Source organism: Euprymna scolopes, chromosome 42 (assembly GCF_053919585.1).
Source record: "Euprymna scolopes isolate OS-2025 chromosome 42, ASM5391958v1, whole genome shotgun sequence".
Lineage (NCBI taxonomy): Eukaryota > Metazoa > Mollusca > Cephalopoda > Sepiida > Sepiolidae > Euprymna > Euprymna scolopes.
The window spans coordinates 45,512,277-45,532,367 of record NC_136523.1 but is presented as its reverse complement, the minus strand read 5'-3'; the positions used below and the strand labels follow the sequence as shown (position 1 = coordinate 45,532,367).

The following is a 20,091-nucleotide window of genomic DNA, read 5'->3' as shown; positions in this document are numbered from 1 at the left end:
AAAAAGGAAAAAAGGAAAAAAAGGAAAAAGGAAAAAAAGGAAAAGGGAAAAAAAGGAAAAGGGAAAAAAAAGGAAAAGGAAAAAAGGAAAAGGAAAAAAAGGAAAAGGAAAAAAAGGAAAAGGAAAAAAGGAAAAGGAAAAGGAAAAAAGAAAAGGAAAAAAAGGAAAAGGAAAAAAGAAAAGGAAAAAAGGAAAAGGAAAAAAAGGAAAAAGAAACCATTCATAGCATTTCTATATTAGAAAAAATAAGCTATTTACACACACTTTTGGGATAAATTAACTGAATAATTATTTTTATAAAATCATTATCAGTGACTTGATAATCATTTCTTGTGTAAAGTGTTTGTGTTTTCACTGACATTTTCAAAACAAACCTATCCTGTGACGAGGGTTTTCAGCTGAATGGAGACCGTTGGTTAAAGAAGAAACAACTGGTACCGCGAGTGACCAGACAACCCACCTTGGAGACATCCCAGCGAGCAAAAGAACTGTTTTAGTATTACTGAAAACTGGTTAGTGTGGGAAAGTGTTTGCACACAGACTTGGAGTCCACACATGTTTATGTGCCTCCAAGCTAAATTTTACGATAGATGTGGGGCTCTAGCATGCCTGAATACTTTAAAAGGTCCAAGACTAGACAATGATTGTGATACGATAGTAACTACCCAACACTATAGATAGGTCTATGGGAGGTATGGTTACATGTCCTTCGACAAAAAAAAAAAAAAAAAAAAAAAAAAAAAAAAAAATATATCAAACTGGCACATTCAAGTATTATTTTTTTTCTTTTTTAAACTTAAGGGAAAATTTTATTTTTTAAAGTTTCCGTAGTCTTGGGAAGGAAGTTAAAGAAAAAAGAAAAAAAGAAAACAAAAAAGAAAAAAAGATTAATAACTTTAAGAAATCTAATTTTATCGGCTGAAACTAAACCCAGCTTAAGCATTTAACAGAGAAAATTGGTTAAAACAGAACATTTTCACATACCTGAAGGCATTCTCAGTGAAGACCAAAGATCTTCCTGTTCCCAACTTGAGCTCAGAGGTGGACAATTAATAACAGGACAAGTGGTGTTGCCAGCCATGACTGGTCCAAGGCCATTGCTACGTCCAGCAACGGCAATAAACACTGTCGGAATTCCTATAGCTGCAAAGAAATGTTGGAATTTTTAAAATAAAGATTGATAGGAATTAATTTGACCACAAATTATAAACGATGTTCATTAATATTTTAAAACTATTTCATTTTAAACAAACCAAGCATGTGGAGTTCCCCTCCATGAGTGAAAAAAACTTACTTTCACCATGACTAATGTTTGTGAAAAAAAAAATTCCAAGAAAATAGTGCAAACAAATGAATGATTTACCTCTATAATGCCCCCTAGTGGGAGTAACCAGAGTTATCCAGAAAATCTGTTCTGGCAAAAATTTACTTCCACCATGACTAATGTTTGTGCAAAATTTTAAAAAATCCAAAATGTGGTTATTGAGAAAAATGCGAACAAATGAGCAGATGCATAGGAGTGAAGGACCCTTCCCTCCCTTGTCATTTTATTTTTTAATATATTTTTTATTCATTTTGTATTTTTAATTAAGTATAACTTCTTTTTCACTTTGGTTTTATTTTACTTCAGTTCAAAATCCTGAAAAATCTGGGAGCTAACACTTGATTTTTATATAATTTTTTTTTTTTTTTTTTTTTTTTTTTACATAGGTGTCACTTATCAAGGCCGATAGGCCACTCAAGGATAAGGGTTAAAGAGTGTAGAGTAGTAAAAAGGACAATATAGTAATCGATAGTAATGGAAGTTCGGTAAATTTGTTAACTTAAGTGGAACGGCTCATCAGAAACTTGTTCACGTTGGACTTGAAGACAACCATATTATAGACAGCTGGAAAGCAGGAAAACGGAAGACAATTCCACAGGCGTGCAGTTCTAAGAAAGAAGCTTTGATCATGGAATCTATGTTTAGGTTTACGCACAGATAAAGAGTGGGGAAAATTATTGATAATGTTTTCAGCTAGTCTAGTGTTTCTTGTGAAAGTTTGGCGAGGGGGGACCATAGATTGAAGCTCAGTCGAACACTTTTCATGAAAATAACGATAAAGCAGAAACAAACTCGCAACAGCTCTTCTGTGAGATAGAGGTTGATAGATATTCAAATATTCCATTAAAGTTCTTTAAGTCTCAAATACCGAGTTAGTAAAGAAATTAGGAACATAATTTTCCTCTCCCCAATTGACCATTTAAATGTGTTTTGGTATACCGTCCTTGTGGTCACTTGGTCTTACTGGATTCCAGAACAAGAATTCATCTTGTCTGGTGAGTAACCAGATTTGTGTGATTACATAAGGTTACATCACTTGGAGAAGGTGCACCATTCCTCCTAAAAGTCAATTGGTTAGCAATACCAAGATCTCATTTGAGCCGTGAATATGTGATTTTGAATATTTAGTCAGGGTTTACTTGTAGGGGAAAGTATCCTCATACCAGATTGTCTTGACAAACCCATGTACAGCGAGACACTCAAAGATAGTGTCTAGTAGGCATTCAATTTTCTCTTGTAGGCACCGTGTGTCTCCAACTAGCAAAGAATGGGCTGGGCCGTGGAAAAATAAGAGGGTTTGGAAGAACGAGGGGAAAGAAAACATGGTAGAGAGAAGTTTTGATTAGAAATATTTCACATTCTTGCCTCAGGCAATGCTGGGTAGTAGCTCTGCTAGTTAGAATAAGCTCTCATCCGTGAAACAGTACCATGGAACTGCTTTCTTGCAGATTACAACGTCAACAATTCTAATATACTTATTGAGCATCCTCTTGAGACTGGAGTATGTTTTTCTTCCTTTCTTTGTGAAGATTTCACACAAGGTCGGAAAACTGAGATTTGGAAAACCAGCATCTTAGGAAGTAAAAGACTGAAAATAATGTCTAGTAGGCGTTATGATCGGACATCTGCTATGTCAAAGTTTTGTTTAACAGTTAAAGCATTTTGTTTTAAGTTACAAATCAATATTTGGTGCTTATGCAGTGTAACAAAACAAAAAAAAAAAAAAAAAATTAATTAAGTAGAAGACAAAACACTTTGTGATGCAGACATCTTGGCAATTTTAGCTTTGAAGAGGGGGAGAGGGTAGAGAACTCTGGATTCTTAAAGTTTGTCAACACACGCATGTGAAGTTTTAATAAATCTTACTAATTCTTAAACAGTTTTTTTTTTTAAAGGAAAAGGAAAAAAAAAAAAACAAGAAAAAGGAAATATGTAAAATTATTCCAAACTTAAAATCTTGTCAAATTTTGGCATGAGTTATCCCCCTTCATAGCTGAAATTGCCAGGATGTATGCATTTTAATAAAATTTGATTTTCCTGTGGCGACCCCCCCCCCCCGAAAAAAAAAAAAAAAAAAAAAAACTTCCTGATCAAATTAAGCAATTTTTTAATTCTATAATCAGCACAGATTTTTCTTTATTTTTTAAAAATATCTGCTTAACTGCATGAGAACCCAATATTTCAGCAATTACCTGTATGAAAAACAACCTATAGAAAGAGAAAGAAAAATACCTTCATATTCTGCCAGCAAAGACAGTGAGAGTGCAGTACATTTATGCGCGGAAACCACTCGCATTTCACAATGAACAGACAATTTGTCCAAAGCGTCTTTAATCTTTTGGCAATGAGCGGCATCACTTCCTGAACCCATTACAACAATCACTTGGCATGGCACAACAGGTAACAATTCCTACATGGTTAAAAAAAATAAATAATTAAATAAAATAAAAAAATAAATATATCTCTCTCATATATAAGCGAAAATGTATGTCTGTAAAAGGCTTTTTTTCGCTGGACTTCTCAGTCTAAATGATAATATCTTAGAGAGTTTACGAGGGTCGCCTATCTAATTTGCTCGACTTTGAAAAGATAAATATTCAACAGTTTTCGATCGCTGCATGTGCATTAAGCTTTTTTGTATAATAAAAGCGAAACTAATTCTGGTGGCATTTTTCCGGAAACGTCCGAAAGCAATCAGCTTTGATCAATAAACTTTTTTTTTTATTATTATAGTAAATGAAAATATCGAAAAAAGGCCATATTGTACGTATTCGTTTTGAACTGAAGATCTCCGAGAGAAAAAAAAAAAAAAAAAAAAAAAACATTTAATTTGATAGAGTAGTTTTTATTTTTATTTTTTTTTCAGCGGAAAAACACATTAATGAGAGCGCATTGAAGTCAGCCATTATGGAAATTTTTAACACGCCATGGGGGAGGTAACACAATGTCGAGCGCTGAGACTCCCTCCCCATATTTATTACTAGCTTTTCTTCCGTTATTTCCATGGCAAGTGCTCATCTGAGCTCTTTCATGAAAAACACCAGTCTAGCAGAAACTACTGTCATTAATTTTCCCAACTCTTTATTATGTGCCTAAATCAAAAAGTAGATTCCATGAGCAGCATTCTTAGAAGTGCACGACTGTGGAGCTCTCTTGCGTTTGCCTATTTCCCACCTGGCTACAACTTGGACGTCTTCAAGTCCAACATAAACAAATTCCTGACAAACCGCTCTCTTAAGACGGCCTATCAAATATCTAGTACTAATGATTACTATGATACTATCTCATTGATTACTGTACACGCATTAACCCTTATCCCCAAGTGGCTTCCGGGCTTTGATAAGTGGTGACCTCCATTAAAAAAAAAAAAAAAAAAAAAAAAAAAAAAAAAATTTTTACTTGACGAAATTAGATTTTTTTTTTTTTTTTGGAGAACTTTGTTCCATAACGGATACGTACGATATTACCTTTTTTTTCTTCTTCGATATATTCATTTTTCAATGTCTTGATTAAACTGTACAAGTACCATTTTTTTTGTGGTTACGATTTTTTTTTTTATTATAAAGTTTTAACATTTAGACAGGGTTATTTATGCCATTTTTTTTTTGCTTGCTTATTCTTTATTTTCCATTTTATTGTTTTGATTTAGCCCCCCCCCTCCCCACACCTGGACAATTCTGCTAGTATTTATATAAATTGTGTTTTTATACAATTAGTTCTTCAGGCATTATGTTTTTTGTTCAAATATTTCAATCAGGAGAATTGTGCATGGCTCAAAACCATACTGATTTTCATGGTTTGACATCTTTTTCCAGCTACTGTGTACTTAAAACTAGCCCGAGTGCCTGGCGCTGCCTGGGTGTTTAGAAGTGTGTGTTGAGCAGAAAAATAAAAAAATAAAATAAAAATAGTACTGGTAGGTAGGCTTGAACCTGTACCGCGAAGGACAAGGAAGAAAAAAAATTGACATCTTTGCTGTTGTGTCCATTGCCAAACGGGAAGTGGCAACGGTTTAAATTAAGGCTAGTCAATCGAAAAGAGGCGATGACTTTCGAAAATATCGGCAAAAAAAAACCCCTCCCTGTAGAAAATTGTCCAGTTGAGGGTGAAGTAATTAATGTTTTTAGCCAATTTTATGTCCGGAGTGTTGAGCTTCAAAACAATACCAATCTTGTGAAAATCCGCCGCCTGTCAAAAGTTTTAGGCAGACATACAGACATACATTTAAACAGACAGGTGAGATCTATATTACAGGTTTGTAAAATTTTTTTTTTAATACACAAAGCAAAACTAAAACCCTGCCAACTTACCTTGACCTTTTCAGCCACAATTTCAAAGTTCTTTTTTACTTTATCGATACCTTCTTGGGTAACATTTGGCATGTCACGATAGACTTGTTTGTCAACCATTAAGCGTTTGTCACCCGATGGCCACAAGCGCCAAGAATCACTGTCGATAATATCAGCCAACACAATTTCACCTGTATATGTATTAAAAAAAAAAAAAAAAAAAAAAGAAAATAAATAAAAAAAAAATTTAAAAAAATTAAAAAAATGGTGCAATAAACTAGAATTGAAACCGAAACATTTTAGTTTATAGCAATATTCACTATCATATGACCTAACAACACATGCATATCAAAACTTCTGAAATGAATGGTTAAACATATACATGTATATTTGCATGTTTAGTTCATTTTAACCTATCAGCTATTTTTCTAGCTGCAAAAAAAAAAAAAAAAAAAAAAAAAAAAAAAATCAATTTTTTCCACAGGCCCAAATACCCCCATATACAAAGTTTGAAGTATGTAGACCAAAATTTAAAGTAGTTTGGTAGAGACATTCCATAGACAGACAAGGTGACTTTTATGATATACAAGCATGTGCTATGTGTTGCTCGTTCATAAAATATGCTTAAATATGTGTTAATTTATGCAGATTTCATATTTATCAAAGCAAGTTCTCTATTGATTATTATATTGTACCCAATATACAGTAGTGACCACCCGGTGTTGCCTGGTCATAAAATACGGTGAAATATTGTGGCACAATGACGTAGCCCCTTTTGAGGGAGCTAAGGGCTTCTACATTAATAAACCTTTTGCCTAACTTGACTACACTTGTGAGGTGCAGATGTTTGTGATTTTGAAAATGTTCTATGACTCAAGCCAAGAATGACAGTTTGTTTATAATATTCAACCAAGGCAAAACGATATAAGACCTTAGAATTTGAAAGGTCAAACCCGGAGAACTCGTCAACGAGGCATTCGAAAACAAAACAATGTTTAACCTGTATGAATATATCTTCTCTCTATTTTATTCCCCTTCTCTCTTTAAATGAAGAAAGAATTAAATATAATTTCACTGTTTTAAACAGTTGACGCTTGCATTCTGAAGTCGGCGGACGCGACATAACATGCGTCTGATTTCAACTGGCCTTTATAAAAATATGCTCCTCATTGTTAAATCTTAAATTATATTTTTATAAAAATGCATTTGTTCACTATTTTTGTATAAGCATTAAATTCCAGCATGCCATTAATGCCGACGATGGAAAGATGCCTGTAACAACGCAATGAAGACAAGCGACCCATGCCAGCCAGTTATAGCCGCTAACATCTCGACCTGTTTTTGTTGAGGTTTTCAACGTGTGCCTATCGTTTGTATATCTTTGGATATTGTGTCTAACACCTGGGGAGCTGGTTGCGTTCCAACAACGTTTCTCAACCAAGTGACTCTCCCCGGAGAAGTTTGTTTAACCAGCATGTCAACCTTCTTTGGGTCATTTTAATGCTGTATACAAGATTTAAATTTTTGATACTTTCAGAATCGATTTTCGCTGGGTATATTCGGTCAATGTTTTGGTATAGTTTGTTATTTGATGGTTTTTATATTTTATGGTAAAGATTTGCTTGTTTTAAGAAATTTCGGATGGTTTTAGGATTTTCTTTATCAAAGAGTTCTTTTAAACTTGTAGCCTTGTAGTAGTGTTGACGAATTCGTGTGAGATCATGACAGTCAAGTAAAAAGTGTTTCACTGTGTAAGGTTCGTGACATGGTATACATTTGGGAGGTTCTTCACTTTTTAGTAGGTGGGAGTGAGTTATGTATGTGTGTCCTATCCGGATACGTGATAAGGCTACTTCTCCTTTACGTGATTTTCTGGTATCTAGAGGTTTTTAAGTATAGGTCTCCCCGGGGAAGCGATAGTATCATAATATGAGGTGTTAATTCAGGCATATTTTGTATTTATTATAGAACCAATTCTATATTGATTATTATATTATACCCAATATATAATAGTGACTTCGAAAGTATAAAAAACCAACAAACTTGGGTGACATTAGCTAGAATTGAAACCAAAAGATTTAGGTTTCTATTGATATTCGTTATTGTCTTAACGAATAACACATACACATCAAAACTTATTAAACGTATAAATGTATATTTGTACATTCATAGAGCATTAACATTATGCCCAACAATTTCCAATTTTTACACCAACACACAAATTTCAAGTCTGCAGACCAAAAATTGGTAGAAACCATTCCGCAGACATATAGAAATTTACTCTAAATACTATGTAGCATGCACAATGTTGAAAAATAAGCACAAATAGAATAAGGAAATGAAACTATTCTAATAAAACAAAAACAGTGAATCAACGAAAGTTAGTTTTTAAAAAGGGATATTTAAATTGGTTATCCTTTTTGAAGTATATTTTGCTTAGTATATTCAAAACTAAGTATATATAAGAAGTTGCATTCACTTTTAAAAATAGAAAAGTAGGCCTTTAATATCAATGGCAGTGCGACAAATAATTTCAGATATATACTAGTGATGGGACAATTACCCCCCCCCCTTCAATTCCGATTCTTTTTAAATCTCTAAATATTTAACCAAAAAATTGTTATTTTTCCTGATTACTGGAAAAAAAAAAAAAAAAAAAAAAGTGTTAAATATGCACATTTTCTCAAACATAAAAAATACACTTGTAGGAAAATGATCTATACATTTGTTTTAGGGTTAAGGTGGATGATCTATCGATTTTAATTTTACTGGTAGTTTGAAATCAATGAATATTTTATGATTTAAAATCAGCACCAACTAACAGTGCAAGATTTTGTTTGAAAAAAAAAAAAAATAAATAAATAAATAAATAAATAAAATAAATAAATAAATAAAAGACAATTAAAAGAATCGTTTTTTTGCATTGGAAAATAGGCACAAATTTTTCCGATTCTGATTAATTAACTCAACACTAACATATATCCAACTATCTACAGTTTAAAAAAAAAAAAAAATCATGAAATATCAACGTTGAAGAGACCAAGTTTTACCCTTAATTTTGACATTGAAATCGATATTCTACATATATACTCTTATTGGCACTGCTGGTTTGTATTAGACTAGACCACTATTTAGGAGATTACTGTATAAGGGTTGTATGTTTTCGACAATATGAAGTAAAGACAGAATGTAACTAGGAGACGATCTCCTCTTATGGCTATATATAGCAGAGACATGGGAGCAACCATTTGCACAAATAGTAACATATCCTAAACTTATGAAAAACAATAAGAAAGGAAAATAATTAGCAACGAAAAAATTTGTTAAATGAAACAAAATCATTATATTATGCTTACTAAGGAGATAAGTTAACAGGGGAAATAATTTTGTTGCTTAAGTCACATGACAAATATAATTCAAAATGTTGGATAAATTTTATTCTCCCGCTAAACTTTATTGAAAACCTTCAATAATCATTTTTCTACCATATATTGTCTTCCGTAATTTTGGGATATGATACTACTTGCGACATGGCAATTACATAGGTGCGATTTGTTTTACTTAAAATTCAATATTTTGATTTTTTTAATTTCATCATTCATTCATATAGAAACACTAACATTTATTGGTTATAATTTTATATATATATATATATATATATATATAACACACACACACTCCCGTTTTGTTGGCGTTCTTTAAAAAAATAAAATAAAATAAAAAAAAAAGCATAGATACCCAGCGTTGCCCACATGAAGTCCAGTTTGGACAGAGCTGCTATCCTAAGGATATTGAGCAACCCCCAGAATTTAACGGAAACTTACCGCTTTCCACAGCAACACCAAATTCAATTTTCATGTCAATCAGTGCCCAGTTAGCACCCGCCCAAGCTTTCTCCAAAATCTCAAAGACAAGGATGGTCAGTTTTTCCATGATGTCCACTTGGTCAGCACCAATAACAAGATCCCCACATTTCAGTTTGGCAGAAATCAGTTGTTCGCGACTCCATTGCGGGTCATGGTTAGCATCATCCTGAAAAAAAATTTTAAAAAAAGAAAACGTTACTAAATATATAAAAAGGCAGTTGTCTGCGTTTATATCCAGCTAAAAGTAAAGAACTACAAAATAAAGAACCACAAAGTTGGTATATTCTTGACTGGTATTGCACGGGATGAATATCTTAAATTTAGAAATTACTCATTCTCTGAGAGTAAACTGGATCAGGTTCGCAGCGGGGAGGGGGAGGAGAAGTTCAATCTATACTATGAATTTTTTTTTTTTTTTTTTTTTTTGCTTATTGATATTCATATTAAAAACTTTTTGAATTTATTTAAAAAGAAAATACAACTTTTTTTTATAGATGGGTCATAGAATTGCATTTATCTGCAAAAGATCTAGCGAATTTGCATATTCTTTTAAACATTCGGTTTTAGTTTCCCTTCCATCAAGGCCAGAAGTTTTGGAGAAATATATACATCTCTGCAATCAGTGGCACAGTGGTTAAAGTACTTTTTCTTTATAAAGTAGTTACCACTTATGAAGGTCCGGAGGCCACTACACAATAAAGGTTAATGAGTGTGGGGTAGTCGATGAGTAGTAATCGTTAGTGGAAAATTGGATTACTTTATAGGATGGCTCATCAAAGAACTTATTTACATTGGACTATTGTAGTCAGCAGAAAACTGGGCAAATGGAACATAGTTCCACAGGCTTGCAGTTTTAAGAAAGAAACTTTGTTCATGGAATTCACGTTTATGTTTAGGCACAGATAAAGACTGGGTGAAATTATTGATAGTGGTTTCAACTAGACCAGTGTTTTTAGTTGCGTGCAAGCGACTCTATAAGTCGGTCCATCGGTCTGTCCGTAACACTTTTGTGCTTGGCCTTTTTGATTAAGATCAAAGGTCTGTTGTTAATAGATGCTGTTCTTAGCTTTTTAGCCAAGATCAAAGTGTAGTATCTGTTCTTACATGCTGTATTTATGTTTGTAACTTTGTGATATAAAGTGGGGGGTCACTTTTCTGTATTAATTTAATGTAAAATGATCACCCACTTTACATCCAGTCAGTCTCAAAGACATTCAAGTCATTCTCCAGATCATTCAAGTTGTTTTTGAAGGATTCCTGTTATTTTTTTTTTATTAAGCATTCACGTCATTCTAAGTCATTTACTTTTTATTTATTTAAGTCATTTCAGCCCATTTTTTGGTCATTTTAATTTATCTTTAAGAATTTCATGTCAATCGGCCTTGATCAGTAAAGTTTGGCAGGGGGTGGGGCATAAATTGGAGCTCAAACAAGCACTTGCCATGAAAATAACAAGTGAGCAGGGACAGGCTCGCAACGTCTAAAACGCGATATTCTCCTGAAGGTGGTCGGTTCAATTCTCAGTGTGGGCGACCGAAAAATACAATTGCAAATTATTTAGGACCAGACATGGCTGATGAAACTAGAGCAAGTAAATAAAAAATTCCGTCCGAATTGCCGTCCAAGTTCTAAAGTTGGACAAAAACATTCCGAAGTTCCACAAGATACATCTGAAGAAGGTAGGAGGTTACATCGACACTCAAAACGAGAACAGTAGTCCAAAGTTAGGTTTTTTTTTTAGTCCTATTTTTTTTTATTTCTAAATTTAAATTCCAGAAATCTTAATTTGTGTCTAATGAATATGGATCAAATTTAAATGTAAAATTCATTCCTTCTTTGCATAAAATTAAACTACATTACTCAGCCTTACACCTAGCAAGTGTGTTTCGAAATTGATAATGATTGGTTAATGAATGCTATATATACAGATATGTAAACATCTCATAAAATATGCATCAATATTATATTTTAATTCATACACAAACTGAGACATGTGCATGCGAGTATTATATTTAACCATTATAATTATGATAACCATTAGGCCAGCTTGACACAATCTTTAAGTGTTTTTAAATCTACTTATTCCTGACATAAGGGATCTCATGTGAACAATTCACATGTGCATTTTTGAAACAGTTGTAAACAAAAATTCTATGACCCCCTCCCTCCCTCCACGTGCCAATTTTTTTTAATTTTGATCCATTAGCGGCCCTTTTTATCGGATGAAAAACAGATTAAGTTTTCCACATGTCCGAATACACTATATACCAAATTTCAAATCTGTAGATCAAAAATTTGTTGAGTATATAGGTGTCCTCACACACACTCTTTTAGATATATAGATAAAAAATTTTTTAGATTGGTAATTTGTATAAGAGCGATGCATTGTGGGAATTTTATTTTAGAGGTAGGTGGGTGTGGGGAGATGGCAACTCATCTAATATATAAAAGTCTATATGTGTTTATCTGTCTCCATATCTTCAAACTATCTCCTCAGAAACTAAAAGTAACAGAGCAGCGCTAGGGGCTTCAAATGATCGAATTTTTATGGGCTGTTTTTTTTTTTTTTTAATTTTTTAAATAGGTCTTTAGCTGGTTAAAATTCTTTTAAAGGGGTCAAGGGGGGGGGGGGATAAAAAAAAAAAAAAAAAAAACATTTTTAATTTTTAAGTGTTTTATACGTGTGTCACCAGCTTTGAATGCTACAGTTTTGGTTCGAGCTGATGCCATTAAAATACTTTTTATTTTTTTAAATCATAACTAGTAATATATATGAAATCTGGACAAATTAAAATATATTTAAGCGTGTTTTACGCCCAGGCAAAGCACCCCCACCCCACCATCTTTATAAAGTAGTATTACATCAAGGTCAAAGGAAAATAGACAAGGAGGAAGTCTTAAAAAGTCAAAGTATTTAAAAACAAAGCTATTAACAAAGATGGGTCTGGTTTTATTTTATGCGTTGCATTATCTACCCTCATAAAATTGTTACCCAGGTTTTAAAAGATGGATCTTAATAGAATTTAAGCCTATACATCAAACCAATTAAGACTGGCCAATTTTTACTGGGCGATCGGAAATGTGTTGAGAAAAAAAAAAGTGGTGGTAGCAGGCAGGCAGGCAGGCTCAAACCCATACTGTGAAGGAGGAAAAGAATGTGTGTGTGTGTGACGTCTTTGCTGTTGCGTTCATCGCCAAACAGGAAGTGACTTAGGTTTAAATTAAGGCTAGTCAATCGAAAAAAAGGGATGACTTGAAAATATCGGCAAAAAGCGACCTTTCCCTGTAGAAAAGGGTCCAGTTGAGGGTGAAGGAATATTTTCCAAAGTCATACCTTCTTTTCAATTAACTAGCCTTAATTTAAACATTCACAACTTCAGATTTGGTGATGGGCGCAACAGCAAAACATCACTTCTTTTTCTCCTTTGCGGTACGGGTTCGAGCCTGCCTGCCTACTACCATTTACAAAAAAATTTATTTTTTGCTCAATACACATCTCCAAACACCCGGGAACTCCGGTTAGTAGTACATACAAAGATTTTTCTGCATTTTTTTTTTTTTTTTAGTCAAGTGTAATTCTAAAACACTGACAGTTGTCCCACACTCTTCGAAGTAAATCGTTTTTAAAGGGTGCTTCTTAGTAATAATGGCAGAATTCAAAATATTGAAACCAATAGTATTTACTTAATTGTCATGTTGTAGTAATAATGTACATATCCCAAAATTATGAAAAACGATAAACTGGAAAATTAATTATTAATGAAAAGTTTCTGTGTCTTCAAAAACCATTTTCATTAATAATTAGCAAAAGTTCAGTTTCGCTAAATTGGCCCAAGATTTTTTTTTTTTTTTTTTAAATGTTTTCAGAAAATAATTACCTACCTTATGATTTGAACTATCCATTTAAAAAAAAAAAAAAAAAAAAAAAAAAAAAAAAAAAAAAAATCAAATTAAAAGTTTATGAATAACCAATTTTTTGAAAGATTTAACTGTTGACAATTAGATTCAAACTTCCATTGAAAGGATTCAACAACATAACCATTTACATAGTTAAACATTAGAATTACTGTAGTTATCAAAGAAGCACTTCAGGTTCAATTGAACTCTTGCTTGCCCTTTCCAACTGCCTTGCAGTTTCTTCAGAAACCTCTATTCAAAACAAGGCAAACTTCGAGAGTTCAAGGAAGATCACTCTTGTTCAGATTTTGCAGGCACAGAAAAATTTTCAAATGTCCTTAAGAAAAAGACTGACAACTTACCTTGTAGAAAGTTTCCAATTTGAGAGGAGAAAAGCGATGTCCTTCAACAACTCCAGGATTTCTCCTGAGAAATGATCCAGTAGCCACTCTTCTGGTTACCCATTCGATTGGGATCATATGGCAATTGAGGGCATGGAACACATCGTCAGACCACTTGCCGATGAAATGGGTGGGAACACCTTGAAAGATTTGAATATATAAATTCACATAAAAGTTGGACTAAAAAAAAAATTATAACTACTACATATTAAAAAGCAAAGAGTGGGTTAAAAAAAAAAAAAAAAAAAAAAAATTTTATACTCACATTCATCCCCTAACACTTGGACATAAGGGGCTACTATTTGGGACCATGTCTAGGAAAGATTAACAAGATGTTGGTTGGTGGGTTGTTTTTGTTTTACGGCATATCAACCCTGTTCGGGTTATTTAATGCTGAATCCAAAGATTTGGAAGAAAATGTTTTTTTAATAGAATATATTTGTTATTTTCAAGTCAGTTTCTATTTAACCCATAGTTGGGACCCTCACAGGTACTACCACTCCCGGTCAGAGTGGACCTGGGAGCAATGGTAATTAAAGGGTGGCTCCACACTCCCCAAAGCCCACAAGCTGGGGCCTCACCACTGGATATAGGTTAAGGTCATATCCAGGACCACAAGATGTTGGTTTACATTACATTTAAACTGCATATTAGGGCATCAAGGGAGCACAAATGCAACAAGTTCAGAGCATATTTCATTATAAAATATTTGTAAAACTAGCACAGAGATGCAACATTGCAGTGATGGAGCTTAGTTGACAGAGTGGTACCTATTAGATTGAAGAATTTTTTGGACCATATCCAAGAGGAAAAGACTAGTGGTTGATGCACTAGCCCAGATGTGGCAATAATACTCCATGCGTGGGAGAACGGTGGCCTTTTAGAGGTACTGGATACTCTCGGGTGAGAGTAGTTTTCTAGCTCGATAGAGAGAACCCACCTTCTTTGCAGCAGTTTTCGCAATTTCTTCAATATATTTGTTCCAGTTATTATTGCCTGCAAATGTTAGGCTAAGGAGTTTGAAGGAAAAATTCTCAAGTAGGGTGTTATTTGTCATGGATATCAGTGGTTGGAGAGGCGTCTTGTAGTTGTTACAGTAGTGCAACTTAGTTTTACTAGCATTAAATGTTACCATCCATTTGCAGCCCCATTCCACTATGGTCTGGAAGTAATTTTCTAAGGATTCTGCGATTGTTTCAGATTTATGTACATCATAATTTTATGTACATCATAATGTCAATGATAAACAATTCAATCAATCTAGGAACAATTCATTTTAAATTGTGAAGTCTCAAAAAAAAAAAAAAAAAAAAAAAAAAATTATGTAAGATAATTTTACTTTGGATGTAGTTGCATAATTATTGGCAACAGTTGTAGTTGAACAAAGGATTCACACCAGTCAGGCCATACCCTCTCCTCTTCCTGTACGTGCACGGAAAGATACAACAGAACAAGCTAGTGCGCTAAAACTAAAAGTCATAGCTCGGTTACCTTCTTTCATGATTTGCTTCTAGTTCTTAGCCTTCATAGCAATGATAACATTGTCAGAGACAGCAGTCATCAGTGAGACGGGAAATTAATATTAAAAAACAGCAGAGGAAAAAATGGGGAGGTGGGGAAGGGAAGAGGAGGAAAAAAAAAAAAAAAAAATCCAAGGTGTAGTTATTGAGGAAAATGCAAACAACCATTTGTCCCAGGGGAGAGAGAGGTAGACAGAGATAGAGAAAAAAAAAAAAAAGTTTACCTGCATCATTTAGAATTTCCATGAGCCTAGCATTTGTTGCATTGGAGATCACAGATTTTCCTTCCATGTCATGGGCTCGTGCACCATCTCCACACGTAATCCTGTCCTTTGACTTCAATGCTACACAGCCTTTATAGGCAGGCAAATCATAGACAATCTTCGTTTTGCCCTCAATAAGGACGGATCCAAATTCAATTTCTGCAAAGAGAAAATTACATTTCAGAAAAGGTAACCATTTGACTTTTATTCATTACAAGAAAAAATAATAAAACCATGTATTTCTTTTCTGGAGTTTCTTTTTATTTTTTTTTCATTTTCATTTAAATTGTAAAGTTTTGTTCAATAAAGTCAAATTAGTAACTGAATATGTTCGAACCTGTCGAGCAAAATACCAGAGCCCAGGTTTAAAGTTTGCGTTTTTGTTTTTTTGTTTTTTTTACTAGCATATTTGAATACTTATCCACACTTCCATAAATTAATTTGATATTTTGTCTGAAAGTTTATTTTCATATTTACCTCACTTTCATTTTTAAAATATAACGTTCCAAAAATAAAATTTCTTTTTTTTTTAAATTTTTATTTTAAAAACTCAAATTTAAAAAGAGCTACAATGACGGAAATGGTACAATCAAAACAAATGACTGTGCTCTAGAATTTATTTTTCTACAGTCACCATCATTCTCAATGCATTTTTGCCAGCGATGAACGATGGCTGTGCATGGATGTCCAAAGAGCAGTTATATGAAGATAGTCCCAAAACCGAAGCCTGTCTTTTTTTTTTGTTTGTTTTTTTTTCTACATAATCACCACCGTTCTCAATGCACTTTTGCCAGCGATGAACGATGGTTGTGCATGAGTGTTCAAAGTGCAATTTCTCATACGAAGATCATCCAAAAATAAAGCCTTCTGTGTTTTGTTTTTTTTATAACTCAATTTTTCTTTCTACATAGTTACCACATTCTTAATACACTTTTGTCAGAAATACAATGATGCATCTCTGCTTCTGACGCACATCCATGACAGGGTACTCAAGTCTCACAATGTCAATATGTACAACAGAGATAAAACAGGTCCTGAATGCATAAGTTCAGTCATTGCAACAATGCAATTTGCAATCCCCTCTGATTGAATTAAGATGGAGGATAACAGAGAAAGAGAGACAAAAGTCAAATGAAGATTATTAATGGAGTTAGTCTTACTAAAATACGGAATTTGTTGAGATCGGAGATTTAGCTCAGACATAAAAAAGCCACTAGTGGTGTGACCCTAATAACGCGCACGTGGTTCAACAAGAGAACCTACTGTTGATTTCTATAAAATTTTTATATAATGGGTTCAATTAAAGTTTAAAATGCAGAAGTCAAGTATCATACTTCAATTGCGTTCCAAACAGCAAAAAATCATTTTGAAGACACCCCTTGTCATATCAAAGAATCTGTGGATTTTGTATACCAGACATTTCTGCTAGTGCAGTAACAAAATGCTCTTGTGATGTTAGGATGTACAAGGTATTGTTAATTTTTATCAAAATTGCTTATTCTTTCTTTAAGAGATTTTTTTTTTTTTGATTATTGATATTTATCGAAGACATTCCGATACAAAACCTATTGCCAGATCAAAATCGTCCAAGACATTTTGGAATCCATAACATGGGGGAGAAAGGAGGGGGTGTAGTGCATGCAGAAAGTTTTTTTTTTTTTTTTTTAATAGATAAATTTGCATTCAATTTGATCAAAAATCATAAGCCTCTCTAGAAGAGGCCATATTGTCACACACACACACACACACACACACACACACACAGTCATTTAGAAAATCTGACAAGCTCTAGGGACAGTGTGAGAATAATTACGTGAGGCATTGGTTTAAAGATCATGGCTAATTTAGAGTGTAGAGCATATGCCCCCCTCGATTTACAGCTTGGGAACAAGGCTGAACAATGACGCATTTTAAATTTTGTGTCAACAGTGACAGCATTTTATGTGTGTGTGTGTTGCAACGACATTTAGAATTTTTTTTATTATTTGAATAAATTTAAACAGCTTAAATAAGAACGGAACAAATTTTATGTCTAGAGTGTACGTGTGTTCGCACACGAACATAACATTTATGTGTCTTTATGTTCGCCTAGCGTTGCCCGGTAGTAAATTATGCATAAATATTTTAATGCAGGATTCTTATTTAAACAGAAATAACGTAGGTATTAGATGTAATCTTAAACACCTTAATAAAAAAAAAAAAAAAAGGAAAGAAACCGAGACGTGCACACGAGTATCATGTTTTTTTCTAAACAGTTCACTTCTTGAAAGAAAAGAAAAAAATAAATAAATACTTGAGCTGAAATTGAAACCAAAACCTAAAGACAAGGAGTTAAGTACAATAACCATTAGGCCAGCTTGATACGATCTTGAAAAAGAAAAAAGGTGTTTTAAAACCTACTTATTAACATAATGTCATGTGAAAAGTTAATGCATGCACATTCGTGAAAAAGCAAACGGATAAAAATCCAACGATCCCCCCATATACAAATTCTCCAATTTTTACCCCTTAGCAGCCCTTTTTTTTCAGATGAAAAAGTTATCCACATGTCTGAAGAACATACCAAATTTCAGATCTGTAGATAAATTTGTTGAGTATATAGGTTGAGAAGTGTCGTCACACACATTCTCACTTTCAAGATATATAATCAATAGTTATATATATATATATATATATATATATATATATATATATATATATAAGTAGGGCTGTGACAACAGCATATTCTTTTCATTGTATTGACTCTCGAGTATATATCCCTTAATATCTTATCTTTTTATATAGACTCGTGTGGTTTTCAGTTCACTGAATGTGTTAGATATATACTTGAGAGTCCAAAGAATATTCTGTTGTCAGCCCTAATAATAAGTGACCATGATGGACAAACAAGACATGAAGTTGAGAGTTCAATCCCTGTAGAGAGTAATACAATTTTATTTTCTACTAGCAGTTCAGACCTACATGTGAATACACTTTATAAGATTTCAAATGTTTAGACCAAAAATTGTCTGAGTAATTTCGTAGAGACTGCATGGTAAATTTTTTATAACTTGGACCCCAATTTTTGACCCTCGTAACATTTATTTTTGGTCTCAAATCAAAATAAACAGTTTTAGCTATGTCCACGTTACCTAATCTAAAATTTCAAGTGTTTAGACACAAAATTGGCAGAGAAATTTGGTAGAATCTGCATAGGTCAACTCTTTCAACTCGACCTTTTGGCAGCCAAATTTTCACTCCAAAACCGATTAAAATGCTTGCTGCATGTCTGAATACCCGTTATGCACAAATTTTAAATGTTTAGACCCAAAATTGGTTGAGTAGTTTGCTAGACACTGCAAAGGACAAATCTTTTGAACTTTGACCCCTTGGCAGCTCTAATTTTCGACCCAAACCGATTAACAAGCTTGCCCTATCTCTGAATACACCTTTGTAAAATTTCAAATGTTTAAACCAGAAATTGGCTGAGTAATTTGGTAGAGACTGCAGAATTTTTTTTTTTTTTTTTTTTTAAACTTTGATCCAAATTTTGACCCCCTTAACATTTATTTTTTGGGGCTAAAATCAAATCAAAAGGTTTGATCAATGTCCAAATAACCTACATTTAAAATTTTAAGTGTTTTGACCCAAAATTGGCAGAGGAGTTTGAAAGAGTTTTCAAAGGTCAAAGGGTAGAACTTTGACCCCATTGACAGCCAAATTTCTGGCGGAAAACCAATTAAAAAGATTTTCCCAAATCTCAAGTCTCTAGACTGAAAATTTACAGAGTTATTTGGTAGGGAATAGACAGACACACACATTTTCACTTTTATAGATTTATAGATTCAATAACGCATCAAAATAAATTTAAAAACAATATCAGAAAAGAGAAACATTTACATATATGTTTAAACATTTTTCTTTTACGGCATTATCTTGTTGAGACACTGGTTCCCATTAGATCACCAAAATAAAGCAACTGACCATTTGAGAATTCCAGATGCTGTATGTGCTCTCTGCTTATCTCTGCATTATTTCCAGTCATTTAGCATTCCTCCTTGCCACTGGACTCTAGCAGTGCTGGGCTTCCGGGTTGCACTTGCTTACACCACTGCATTTATATTTGCCCTCTATCGCCCCCACAACAGCGGAGTTGTTCTCTTTAAAAAGCACATCTGAGAAAATTGATCACATCCTGTCTGCTCATCCTTCGGCTAACATCCACATTTGTGGTGACTTCAATGTCCACAATGTGGAATGGCTGACCCACTCGAACAAGACAGATGATGAGGGGAGGTTCTGTTATGATTTCGCCATTGCCTATGACCTTACACAGATTGTTCACAAACCCACCCGTGTGTCCGATACTTCCGGTCAGTACACTAGCCTTCTAGACCTTTTTCTAACAACTTCCCGAGCTATGGTCATGTTCCGTTCTGTTTCCTCTGGGATATTCCGACCACTCGGTTGTTAAGATAAAAACGAAATGCAATAAGTCTTCAGACTACCTCTCCACTGTACTGTATATCAATACTCTCCGGCTGACTGGGAT

General features: G+C 33.6%; 1 protein-coding gene and 1 pseudogene across 3 annotated transcripts in view; one reads left to right on the top strand and one right to left on the bottom strand.

The window, feature by feature from the left end:
• Nucleotides 1–20,091, bottom strand: part of LOC145267074 (multifunctional protein ADE2-like) — a 42,308-nt gene that overhangs the window by 4,360 nt on the left and 17,857 nt on the right. Inside the window, exons 1-7 of one of the 3 annotated variants that reach the window (XM_080123036.1) lie at nucleotides 19,524–19,680; nucleotides 15,522–15,719; nucleotides 13,739–13,917; nucleotides 9,438–9,645; nucleotides 5,635–5,804; nucleotides 3,557–3,734; nucleotides 985–1,143 (exon numbers count right to left, since the gene is read on the bottom strand). In XM_080123036.1, the coding sequence (XP_079979162.1) occupies nucleotides 985–1,143; nucleotides 3,557–3,734; nucleotides 5,635–5,804; nucleotides 9,438–9,645; nucleotides 13,739–13,917; nucleotides 15,522–15,719; nucleotides 19,524–19,584 (1,153 nt within the window). In that variant the 5' untranslated portion in view covers nucleotides 19,585–19,680. Of the gene's footprint in view, nucleotides 1–984; nucleotides 1,144–3,556; nucleotides 3,735–5,634; nucleotides 5,805–9,437; nucleotides 9,646–13,738; nucleotides 13,918–15,521; nucleotides 15,720–16,894; nucleotides 17,332–19,523; nucleotides 19,681–20,091 lie in introns of those variants that run through there. The other 2 variants (XM_080123038.1, XM_080123037.1) reach the window with 2 other exon arrangements.
• On the top strand, nucleotides 10,533–10,667 carry LOC145267346 (U2 spliceosomal RNA; annotated as a pseudogene).